Source organism: Boleophthalmus pectinirostris, unplaced genomic scaffold (genome assembly GCF_026225935.1).
Source record: "Boleophthalmus pectinirostris isolate CB_2022bp ecotype Guang Dong unplaced genomic scaffold, ASM2622593v1 HiC_scaffold_7, whole genome shotgun sequence".
Classification (NCBI taxonomy): Eukaryota; Metazoa; Chordata; class Actinopteri; order Gobiiformes; family Gobiidae; genus Boleophthalmus; species Boleophthalmus pectinirostris.
In genome coordinates, this window is record NW_026571473.1 from 4,259,029 (window position 1) to 4,271,200 (window position 12,172).

At 38.8% G+C, this 12,172-nt stretch overlaps 1 protein-coding gene across 1 annotated transcript; it reads left to right on the plus strand.

Moving 5' to 3' along the window:
- Positions 1–835: 835 nt before the first annotated feature.
- henmt1 (HEN methyltransferase 1) lies at positions 836–9,339 on the plus strand. Its single transcript, XM_055165025.1, has 9 exons — positions 836–996; positions 1,147–1,259; positions 1,857–1,991; positions 2,284–2,466; positions 3,644–3,824; positions 4,343–4,508; positions 5,091–5,175; positions 6,947–7,098; positions 9,145–9,339. Exons 1-9 carry the CDS (start codon positions 913–915, stop codon positions 9,249–9,251), a joined length of 1,206 nt encoding a protein of 401 aa, XP_055021000.1. The 5' UTR covers positions 836–912; the 3' UTR covers positions 9,252–9,339.
- The last annotated feature ends 2,833 nt before the right edge of the window (positions 9,340–12,172 follow it).

Below are 12,172 nucleotides of genomic sequence, written 5' to 3' on the forward strand. Positions count from 1 at the left end.
GTACTGCATATTACTGTATTGTACTGTTTTACTGTATTGTACTGTATATTACTTTATTGTACTGTATTGTACTTTATATTACTGTATTGTACTGTGTTTTACTGTATTGTACTGTATTTTACTGTATTGTACTGTATATTACTGTATTTTACTGTAGTACATTTGAGGATATCATACCACAGTACTTCAGTTACATCTAAAGTACCAAACAGAACAGAAGTGGGAGGGACATGTTCCAGTTTGTTCCTGTAAAATTCAGCACCGCATTTATCAACTGTAAAGAGAAAAGTATTTTCTAAAAACATTTATATTTTAGGAGAAACATCAAGTCTTGTTAAGTCACAGGCCTCAAGTCCAAAATCCCATGTCAATGACCTTCAACTCGAGTCCCAAGTCTTAGTCCATTTTATCAAGTCAAGTCTCAAGTCCTAAAAATAGTGACTCAAGTTTGACTCGAGTCCAAGTCACGTCTTACAAGTCCCCACCTCTGAGTAGTAATAGTAGAAGTATTTGTTGAACTTGTGGGGACTGTAATTAAAATATCCGGTAACTGTTGGGAGAAAATAAATCCTCCCAAAATATGGAAAAAACTATAAAAGTGCAGTGTCCAACCACAGCAGCAGAGGGCAGTATAACACACGTGTCAGTTCTATGCCCCGCACCTGATGAAGAAAATGAAAAATGTTTTTATGTTAAATAAAATAATAGCTTATCTTTGTATATTTTTGTATTAATGATACAAACAAATAAATAACAGCTTTAATAAATATTTTCTAATCTGTTTTTGATTGATTTTCTTTTCTCAAACCTGGAAAACGCACACGTGACCTGGCAACCTCAACAACTTGACCTTCTTTACGTCTTGGATTTAACATCGTTAAATGTTAAATTTTGCCTAAAATTTACCGAAATATGCAGCCTCTTTTCAACCCCCCGCTTCACAAACAAAGACACCAGTTTGTCGTCGATTTTATTAAGAAATACAAAACTAAAAAAGTAAGTTATATAGTTTTTATTTCAATTTTTTGGGAAGTGATTTGATAGATGCTAATATGTTTTTAGCTTTACATTTACATTACACGTGTGTTGATTGTTAAATATGTTTTTGCGTTCAAACGTGATCAGTTTTCTGTCTTTTCTTTCCAGGTGATGGATCTGGGTTGTGGTGAATGTATTCTCCTAAAACAGCTCAAGTTTCACCGTGAAATTGAACTTTTGGTGGGAGTCGACATCAATGGAGCCAAAGTCAAGAAAAAAGGGTCGGTACTTTATCTATTACTCTGTTTTATATTTTTAACTTATAGCAGATGTTCTAGATAATATCAAGATAAAACACCAGCAAAGTTAGCATTCTTCAAATTTATATGCAATGATTCTGGTAATTTTCACTGAAAATGTTTAAATTGTGTGTTGATATTGAATAAATATATGATGGGATAATGGACCTCATCACAGTAATGTTCACATTCAGTATTAGCACATTTTGAATAATCTAAAAATGTCACCATCTAAAAAACACAGTGCACGTATATTAGTATTGTAGTTTAGTGAAGTGAGATGAAACGAATATTTTTATACCTAAGATGGTCTGTTTTGAAGAAATGCAAACTTACAATATTGAGTAGTCTAATAAAAATTTTTAAAACTACTTTCAACATGCACGCTTTACACATTTCAGATACAAAAATGTCTGATAATTGTCATCAGGACAAAATAGGCAGAGGAACATTGATTAATTGAATTATGAAATATGACATATGAAATATTTTAATCGATTGACAGCACTAGTAATCATACCACCCCTGTATCCTCTATCTGAAAAATGTACGTTAAAAGTTTCTCTTCTTGTTCCCCAGATATGCTCTGGCCCCTCTGTCCACAGACTATCTGCAGCCCGGCTTTGAGCAGCTGTGTGTGGAGCTGTACCAGGGCTCTGTGACCGAACCAGACTCCCGCCTCAGAGGCTTCGACCTGGCCGTCAGTATAGAACTGTAAGTCACAAGGGGGCACCAGAAATCACAGATGCTCACTGTATGGTGCGCTCTGAGGGGTAATGCATAACTAGAATCCTTCTTATACTCAGAAAGTTTATAGGAGCTTTTCAAAACCTTCAGAGGCCACAGCACACCAGCTTTACTTCCTTGTTCACAGATTATAAAAATGCTTCATGATTAGATGCAGAACACAGCAGTCTCAAAACAACAACAAAACATATTTCACTTTATTACATAAAAGAACTATATCTGAATCATTTGTCTCTTGTTTTTGTTCTTTTCACCTCAGTATCGAGCACCTGGTTCTGCCTGATGTGGAGCGTTTCTCAGAGGTTCTGTTTGGGTACATGGCTCCAGTGCACGTCATCATCAGCACCCCAAACTCTGAGTTTAACCCTCTTTTCCCCGGACTCACCGGCTTCAGGCATCCAGATCACAAGTTCGAGTGGACCAGGGCACAGTTCCAGACATGGTAAGAGACATCATCACTATAGAAACACATGGTCCAGTGGTAAGTTTTGGTTTTAAACAGTCTCCCCTCCTTTGCTGAGATTAGTCTGGTGAGGAAAAAATCAATCTTGAAGAAGACATTTAATTTTCTATTGACATTACAGTAGTGATTTGAAACAACTTAATAATAAAAACAAGGTTTTCCAACAGCCCCTTTATAGTTTATCACTGTGAATATGATAATAACAACAACAACCCCAGCCCCGTCTATGGATACCTGCAAATCACACTAGCAAGTAGCAAAAATGGGTACACGATGCTGCTGAATCCTGCGTGTATACTGGTTTAGGGAGAAAATAATTGGAACATGGAGTAAGTACAGTGCAGTGAGCGTATGGGGGGTAGAGTAAAATGAGATATTCAAAGCAATAATGTGCTGAATACAGGAGAATAAAGATTACTCAAACATGCATGAATCACTCTGAATACAACTTTGGGGAATACAATTATAACCTGGGCAAAAGCTCTAAAAAGCCCATGTTATACTGAGAATACTGAGCCAGGGATAAAGTTTAGGTTATTTATTCAACATGAATAGTTGGTTTTCCTGTGAATTTACTGAGAGGCACAAATATGGATAGACATAAAAGGGAGACCTGAATGAAACCCACAAAGCCAAAATCATGTCATCTGGTAGATATAACCAGCACAAACATAACCACAAACAGGCAAGTTCCAATTACATTTCTCTCATAGATGACCATCAGTGTTTTTGGAAGGGAAGTGACCAAAAAAACAAACAAATAAAAAGAAATAAACCAGTTAGTCTGCCTTTACAAGTGCACCATCAATTCTGAAGCGGACTAACTGGGAGTGAACTCAAAGCGAAAAACAAACTAAAGAACAGCAGGCAGCAATAACTGTAAGTGTAAACACAAAAAATCCACAAAATTACCAAAAAAACGCTTAGCCAGATTGGGTACATTTTGATAAACTTAAAAATATAAGCTACCTGTGCATCATGAGCACCACACACAACTCCACGAACGCACAGCTCAGCCTTTTAAAACAGCGTTGCCCTAACACAAAACATGTGTTCAAAATCTACATCCTACATTCTCACTCCGAGGTACTCCCCGCTATTGAGTTTCCATAATATGTCTAGTTTAATCCAAACTTGCTCACTTCTTCACATGCAGGGCTCAGAGGGTGTGTGTGGACTTTGGATACGAGGTGGAGATCACTGGAGTGGGACTGCCCCCTGGTGGACGACAGGAGCAGGTCGGGTTCTGCTCTCAGATCGCAGTGTTTCACCATCTCAAAGGAGAACTCCACGTGACGCCCGAGGAGAGGAGCCAAGGGGAGACTTCATACACACTGGTGATGGCAGATTTTAATATTTTAGACATGAAGTTAAAAGTACACTACATAACTTGGTAGAGCATCTATCATCTATGTGTCTCCCTGAGGTTATGTTATTGCTTTGCCTAAAATGTTCCATCAATTGGCTCTCACATTTATTCAGTTACAGATGGTTTTATTGTTCAAAGTTTCCCTTAACCTAGGTCAGTAACAGGTCAAATCCTCAAGCTAAGGAAATCATGACCAAGAGTAGCTCAAGATCTGGAGATGGTCCCACTGCTCCTGACAGATGTAACCCAGAGACACTGAAGGATGGGTCAAATGCGGAAGACAAATTTCCCAACTGTAAAATAAAGTGTACCTTAACAACAAAATGAAGCTTTTTAGGCATTGAGTTTAAAGTTAAATACAGTATTAAATCTGTGATAACACTGTGTTGTTTTTAATAATGTGCTATGATTACCAGTATCTGTTTTAAGTTGCATTATTTCATTTGTTTAATTTGCCCTAACATGAGTTTGTGTTGTGTGTAAAAGCTTCACAGAATAATCTACCCCAGTCTGAAGGACAACAACGTGCTCCGGAGAGTCCTGCTCAGTGAGGTTCTGTTCTGGGCCGAAGAACTGAAGAGGAGGTGGAGAGAGAGACAAGAGAGGGGAGAGAGGGAGGAGACAGAAGAGACATGGACCAAACACACAGGAGGTGAGTGAACAAACAGCAGCGTAAAATGTTGTGGTTATAATGAGTATTTCAAAGCACTATTGTAAAATTAAAAAAAAAATTATTTTATCAAAATCCAAACTTAAAGCTGTACTATGAAATGTTGTACTGGAAGGTTTGTCACCTGCTTGTCTCCATGCAAAGGTTATTGCTTTGCCTGGAGTGTTGACAGAATGGCATTAAACTTGTCCATCTTGTATCTAATTCAAATACAGTTGTTTTCATTGTTGTTGTACAATAACTTGAAAAACCTGCATTTACTTCCGTGTAATTTGGCCCGGTGCCATCAGCTGCCTGTCTCCATGGAGACATCCAAGTTTATCATCATACTGTGGAACACAGTATGACCCTTCAATGCAGAGAAGAGCCCCTGGGGCTGCTCTTAGAATTTCAAGAAAATGAGCAAAACCAGTGACAAAGAACCAGTGCACTGGGCTGATGTATTTTACTTTGTTTAAAATTAAAATTATTATTAGGTCAGTTTGATCATGAATTTAGCGCTATATTTGTCAGTGATTTTTTTTTCTATTATTTGTGATTTACTGTACTAAATATTGTTTGCAGAATGTGGAGAAGAGCGACCTCCAAAGGACCAACAGAGAAGTGCAGCTGGTGATGAAGAGTCAAATGGAAACAGTGCTTCTCAAAGGTACATACTAACTCTTGATTTTTTTAAACATGGAACCTTTAATTGTCCATGATGTTTTGACCTAGAGTATATATATGAGCATTATTAGCTCAACAACATGAGTTAAAGTTCAAATATGGGTTACATGGTAGCCGCAGGGTCTTTAAATCTTGAAAAGGTCTTAAATTTCATGTTCCTAAATTAAGGCCTTAAAAAGTCTTACTTTTTCACAAATGTCTTAAATTTCATTAGCCTATTTTTCTGTTTACTCAACCGGTCTGCAGTGCAATGTTAAATGGAGGGACAAAAACAAACAACAACATGAAATCACATGAATGAACGTCTAATTTTGAGTATGTGCAAACAATACTTTGGTTTGTGGCGCCGGCAGCAATGAGTAAACAATCAGTACAGTGGAGGAAGACATTTGATGGATCATGGGGAAGTGTAGGGTTAGTCCACAGTGGCTCTTCGATTCTAGATGTACCGTATTTTCCGGGCTATTAGATGCGCTCTTAAGCCTCCAACCCCATCAAAAAACGACTGCGCGCCCCCGCAATCCAGAGCGCCCTATACACGAATCCACTCGGGTGTCCCAGCACGACTTCAGTAAACTACAAAGCCGCACCACCCGCAGCGCACGCAAACACACACAGAGCAGGCAGCGACCGCACAGCGACATACACCCACAGACACACTCATCACTCCACACGGATGAGGAACAGAACGGAGGAACGAACCGAAAAAACGAGTCCAATGTGCCACTTCTAGACACGACTGAACAACTGAGTCACTGCGAACACGCCGACAATCCAGTGGTCCCAGACAGCACCCTCCCTACACGCCACAACTGAACAAAGCCCAGAGTCACCGTGAACGCACCAAACAAACAAAACCACTAACCTATCCAACTGTTGTGTTTCGTTTAAAGTTCGGTGCGGTTTATTTGTGAAAAAAGTTCGAAAATAGACCATTTAATGTGCCTTATAATCCAGAGCGCCTAATAGCCTGGAAAATACGGTAATGCCGTAGTTGGTTGGTTGTTATTAGAATTGGATCTAGAGTTTTTCGCCTGCATAGTGTGTGTGATGTTGGTCTTAGTTTTCATTGAAGTGGTCTTAAAAAGGTCTTAAAAAGTCAAACCTGGGGGATACCCTAGGTTAAAGTAAGTTAAAGGTGCATTGTGTAACTTTTCTGGTGGAGGGTCCATTATTTTTTTGTCTGGAATGTTTCACAGTATGGCACTAAACCTTTCTATCTTCATGGAGACCAAACCAGACCAAGGTACAGGGCAGATCTGTGGAGAGGCGACCCTGCTCACAGTCAGAATCACCGTTTTCTGGGTATTTTTGAGCTGTAATAAAATATATATATATATATATATATATATATATATATATATATATATATATATATAATAAGAAAATATAAGGTAAAGCTCTTTCATGTCATTCCAGGCAGAGCACTGAGATATCCATGGAAACAAGCAGGTGACAGGCCCCCAATCAGAAAGTTCCATAGTGCACCTTTAAGGTTAGAGGCCATGTACCTGCTTTGTTTCTTATATTTGAGCAAAATGTGCCCTGCCCCCAGTACAGACATACTGTATAAGCAGCTCATGAGGTCAAAATGAGACGACTGTGACCTGACTTTTAAAATAACCCTGTTCTTAAACTTCACCTTTTCAAATGACCCATCACTCCAGACCGTCCCTCCTGACCTGACATACTACCATGAACCATGTCATGTCCAAATATATGTACCTGACCTGTGTGTGTGTGTATGTGTGCAGGGAGTGTGTTTCCGTGCCTCTCTCCCTGCTCTGGGCCTCCTCTCCTCGGGTCGGGTCTCTCAGTGGGAGCCTGGCAAACCTCCGCCTTTTCCTGATGGAAGAACCGACGGTCAAATTGAGCCAAGACGGGTCAGCTCTGCTCCTCCAGACAGGTACACAGAGAGGTTATGGTGTGTTGGTTTGTCACAGTCACGAAATGAACTACGGTAAAATACAACAAAACACCTATCCATTTTCTTCTCATTCTCATGTAACCGCTTGCATCTGTGATCTTGTCCTTTCGGTCACCCAGCATCAGTAAAATCATTTAAATAGTCCGTTTTTTTAGGCATTGTTCAGTTAACTCTTTAATCTACCACTGTTTGCAAAGAAATAATTTTTTGTGGAAAGTCTGTCACCTGCTTGTCTCCATGGAGATGTTATTACCGTAGAGATTAAACCTATCTATCACAAGGAAGACAACTATAGGCTACATTACAGTTCAGATCTGTGGAGAGTCGCCCCTCTTCACAGAAGGAATTATGGTATTTTTGATACAAACACACGTAATGAGTACATGCTAGATAAATGTGTTTTAGTATCATACCATGGACATTCAAAGCAATAACACCTCCATTAGGGCTGGGTATTATTAAGAATTTGCCGATAAAATACATACCTCGATACAGTGCACTTTCGATTCGATGAAGTATATTTCAAATTCATTCGATATGGTTAAAAAAAAAAGCTAAATGATGGCTGTGATATGATACCAAAAGTTTTTGTTTACCCACTCCTTGTGCAAAGTTCATATGAGACACAAACTTTACACAAATTTTAATCATCAGAATCATGCACTTTTTTCCATGGTTTGGGTGATCCTGCAACTTATATATAAAAATTATCAGACTGACAGCGGCGAGAGGGTCTAGTCTTGTGTGCCAGTATCTGCTGCTACTATTATTCGTGTACCACTGTCACTTAGCACTCTACTGCACATGTCTCCTGTAGAAAAAGCTGCTGTCTTGCTGCAAATAGTGAAATATTCAGCCGAAAACGGTAATCAAGCAGCAGAAAGAAAGTTTGGAGTGAGTGAGAAACTTGTGATTGACTGGCGGAAAGCAGGGATGGAGAACACAGCTTTACGGCAACCGGGAGGGTGCTCCATGTAACTTTCCTGGAAGTCACTGGATGGATGGACAAAGTCTGGACTTCAGTGACACCGAAACCATCCTGTCGGGATTCAGAAAGACCCGAATAATTCTAACTGGAACTGATGCTGAGTCTGACGACAGCTACACAGAAGAGGAAGCAGCGCTCTGTTTACCTCATGGATCTATGGTTTATCTCCTGAAGTTGCGCAGAAGTGACACCGAGGATGAATAATTTAATGGATTTAGTGATTTGGAGTGAGATCATGAGTTTGGTAAACTTCTGTTCTGTTGTTTATGCTGTAATTATCTGAATAACTGTTAATATGTTACGTTAACGTATTAACGCCTATTCAGCCTGTTGTTCTCTGTTCTATTGTTATTACTAGAACTTGCCTTTCATTATGAAAAGTCGGTTCCTGGTCTCTGATTTTACAAAATATATTTCCCTAAAAACTGCGACTTATAGTCCGCTGTGACTTACATTTGTTTTTTTCATGCATTTTTTGGCTGGTGCGACTTATACTCCAGAGTGACTTACAGTGAATACAGTATGTCATTTGTGTCGCATAAATGAGTTTCCTTCCTCTGAACAAGCAAAAAAACTGTAGCTCTGTAACAAAATAATTTAGTAAAATATACCATAAAATACTCTTGGTAATATATCAATACAGCAGCCCACGATATTTTTTATTTTTTTTTATTTGAGACAGGGACAGCACACAATTTTTGCATTTTACCTTAACAGGAGAGATGCATTGTACGTCAGGTTGTAGCATCAGTGCTAATTTCCACCTGTAGTCCCTGGACAAATTCATTGATTGATTGTATTTAACTGACCTTGACACTCAACTGTTCATGGAGACCTGTAGCATGTTTTGGGTTATATCAATACTGTATCATCAAATTAAATGATACGACATATGGATATTTTGATATTTTGCACACCCCTAATCTCCATGAAGACGAGCAGGTGACAGACCCTCCACCAGAAACGCTGCACAATGCACCTTTAACTTCTGTGTGCCATTAAACTTGTGTGAGTGTAATCTGAACGTGTGGTTCCAGATGAACATGAGGCGTATGAAGGAGACCTGGAGGACAGCGGCTTTGCAGATGTGGAACTCAACCAAAGTGTGAGCCCCAAGTCTCTGGAAAACTGGGAGGAAGACTGAGGCACGAGGAAGCATAAAGTACAGAACAGGACAAATCAGATGGACCTGTGTAAAAAGACTGAACGAGGTGGAGGAAGTGAATGTTGTTGTAAAGTTTATTGTACATTTTAAAATAAACTTTAAATCATAAATGGTGTTAACTGATTTGAAATGTTGTCAGTTCTGACTGAGTACACAATGTGGCTGGTTATGACAGGAAGGGCATCTGGTGTAAAAATTTGCCATACCATCCTGACATAATTTGAGTAGAATAAAAAAAGAATAGAAGCATCTGAAAAAAAAACTTATGCTGCCTAATAAAAGCTACTTAATTTAATACACATATTTAAAGTCATAGAAATTTTAAACTGTAAATTTCTGTGCAATTTTGTCCTGGTTTGAGCCTAGTAAAGTCTTGAAATAGACTTAGTTTAGTTCAGGTTTAGTTCCAAATTTTATGTGATGAGTTTTTGAGTTTGTAAGGCTCCCCAAGAGTATTTATTCCACTCTAGTATTGGCAGAACATAGTGAAAATAGAATGACACAAGTGCAGTCATAGGAGATAGCAACCTGGTCCCATGAGGCGTCGGTGGGTCAGTTCATCACCACAGAAGCAGTTTGAGGAGTCCAGCCCATATCACATGATCATTATATCCACAATGCCTTGTGTGTATCTGTACAGGTCCATGAACATTTGTGTGATACTGGTCACATATGAGAATGTCTGTGTTTACTAGTGTGTAACCAAAATGTCATTTTTCATGAGTTGTGTGTATGTTAGTTGTGTGACTGTAGATCAGTGTGTTGTGTATCACCAGAAAAACAAGAAATGGAAATTACTGAAAACTGAAAGAAAAAGGAACTGTTATAATTAGTGATTATCTTGAAAACTATTAATATTTTAGTATATAAATGCATAGAATTATAAATAGATAATAATTTTTCTGACATTTTGAGACACTCCCGTTGCTCGAGCTCGATTTTTCGCAGAGTTATGACCAAAAACGCATATTTGACCTTGGTTACCTTGACTTTCAAGTGATCTTGACCGGTTTCTACTTGTAACATCCAGTGTACCCCAGTTATGTGTGTGCCAACTTGTGTGATGATTGGGTGAATATTTTAGGCCGCAGATGGTTCAGAAATTGCCAAAATTGCCGATCCTTTATAATGATGTGACCTTTCAATTGACCCATGTGACCTCAAATGATCTTGGATCATCACCACACTTTTTTTGCGGCATCGGGCACAGGAGCTTGACCCACGTACCAAATTTGGTGACCATCGGTCCATAAATGGCAGAATTATCGCAGGTAGACAGACACACACACACACAGAGACACAGGGTGAATACAAAACCCGGTCAACCATTCGGGGACCAGGTAAAATTCATACTGTTATATCTGACCCAGAGTGAAACAAACCGAACTCTCAGGATTGAACCATTTAATAGAACAGTGTGGGTACATAGAGCATCTTTAGTACAGTTGAATCTGGCACAGCTGATGTAACAGAATCCACTGAAAACATCGCGGGACACGTCACTTTGACAGATTTCAGAACCACAACTTCACAGAAGAGAAAAAGCACATGTTTGGAACAACATGTTTTGTACCTGTACAAGACTGAACCTGCGCAGACAAACGTAAAGTGGAACTAAACTCCAAATCCACTACTTTTGATACTAAATTGTATGTGTATATAGATATATGGTGTTTAGCAATGTCAATGTAGCAATGTCTACTGTTCCTAAACTTTTTTTTTTCTTGGCATTTCATCGCAAACTAACCAGGCAAATTTGCAGCTTTATGGTAAAAAATTATAAACATTTTTCCTATATTACGCAAAATTAACTCTGTTGGGGTTTAAGACATATCATCAAAAACATAGCTGCTGGAGTTTTGTTTTATTTCATTCACACGTTTGAGTAACTTTTTTATTATTAGTCTGTTTACATCTGTCAAGCTCAAAATGCTCTGTTCCACTTTGTGATGTCATGTGATGAAGTGGTAGTTTTTAAGTGAACAGCTCCTTTTGTTTGGTCGAAACTGGCAAATCCAGGGTTGAAAATCCCAAAAGATTCTAGTGACACAATGGAGCACTTCCTGTATTACCACATGACATCACAAGGTGGAACCAGAGTGTTTTCAGTTTAAGAAGCCTAAATCTACAGGAGTTTATGCGTGTGTGAATGAAACAAAATACAACTCCAGGTCTGTTTTTGATGAGGAAACATTTTAACAGATCAGAAAATAGCGTAATATGGGCCCTTTAAGTACCTGATGACATCACGCAGGACTTTCTGGTGTTTCTGATACAAACATCTGGCTGCAGGGGCGGAGTTTGTAGCGTGGATACCTGTTCGACCAATCAGAGTTCCATATACCTCCAGACCTCCTCCTCCTCCCTCACTCTCCTTTTAGTCCTCCAGGTACGGCCCATTTTAATCCCTCTGTTTGAAGTATGTTTGTGTTTGTTCAGGTGTTTAGTCCCACTTTAACACAACGGTACATCGACAAATAAAAAAACTAAATAATCACAAAAAAAAGACACTTGAAATGGCTGAGATTTGGGCCGTGTGCTACAAAATTGAGATGTTTTAAATACAAATATAAAGACGTCAAACAACCCAAAAACATACAAAAGAAAAAAAAAATCACAGAATTATAGCTTACTTTAAAGAACTCAAAGATGCACAATGAAACTTTTATGATTGGGTTGTCCGCCACCTGCTTGTCTCCATGGAGATGTAATCGCTGTGCCTAGAATGTTCCGCATTATGGCATTGAGCATCTTTTATTGCATTTGCAGATGTGTTTTATTTTTGCTGCAAAATACCTTGAAAAACAACTTCCATTCTTACTGTGAGCGGGGTTGCCACTCCACAGATCTTACTCCTAACTTGTCTTATCAATGCTTGTCTCCATGGGGATAGTTCAGTT

Excerpts from the sequence above, each read along its gene's own strand:
- henmt1 (XM_055165025.1), top strand. The coding sequence starts at position 913 with ATGCAGCCTCTTTTCAACCCCCCGCTTCACAAACAAAGACACCAGTTT. Across the intron at positions 3,825-4,342 it reads GGGAGACTTCATACACACTG|CTTCACAGAATAATCTACCC; the intron begins GTGATGGCAGAT and ends TGTGTGTAAAAG. Across the intron at positions 7,099-9,144 it reads AGCTCTGCTCCTCCAGACAG|ATGAACATGAGGCGTATGAA; the intron begins GTACACAGAGAG and ends GTGTGGTTCCAG.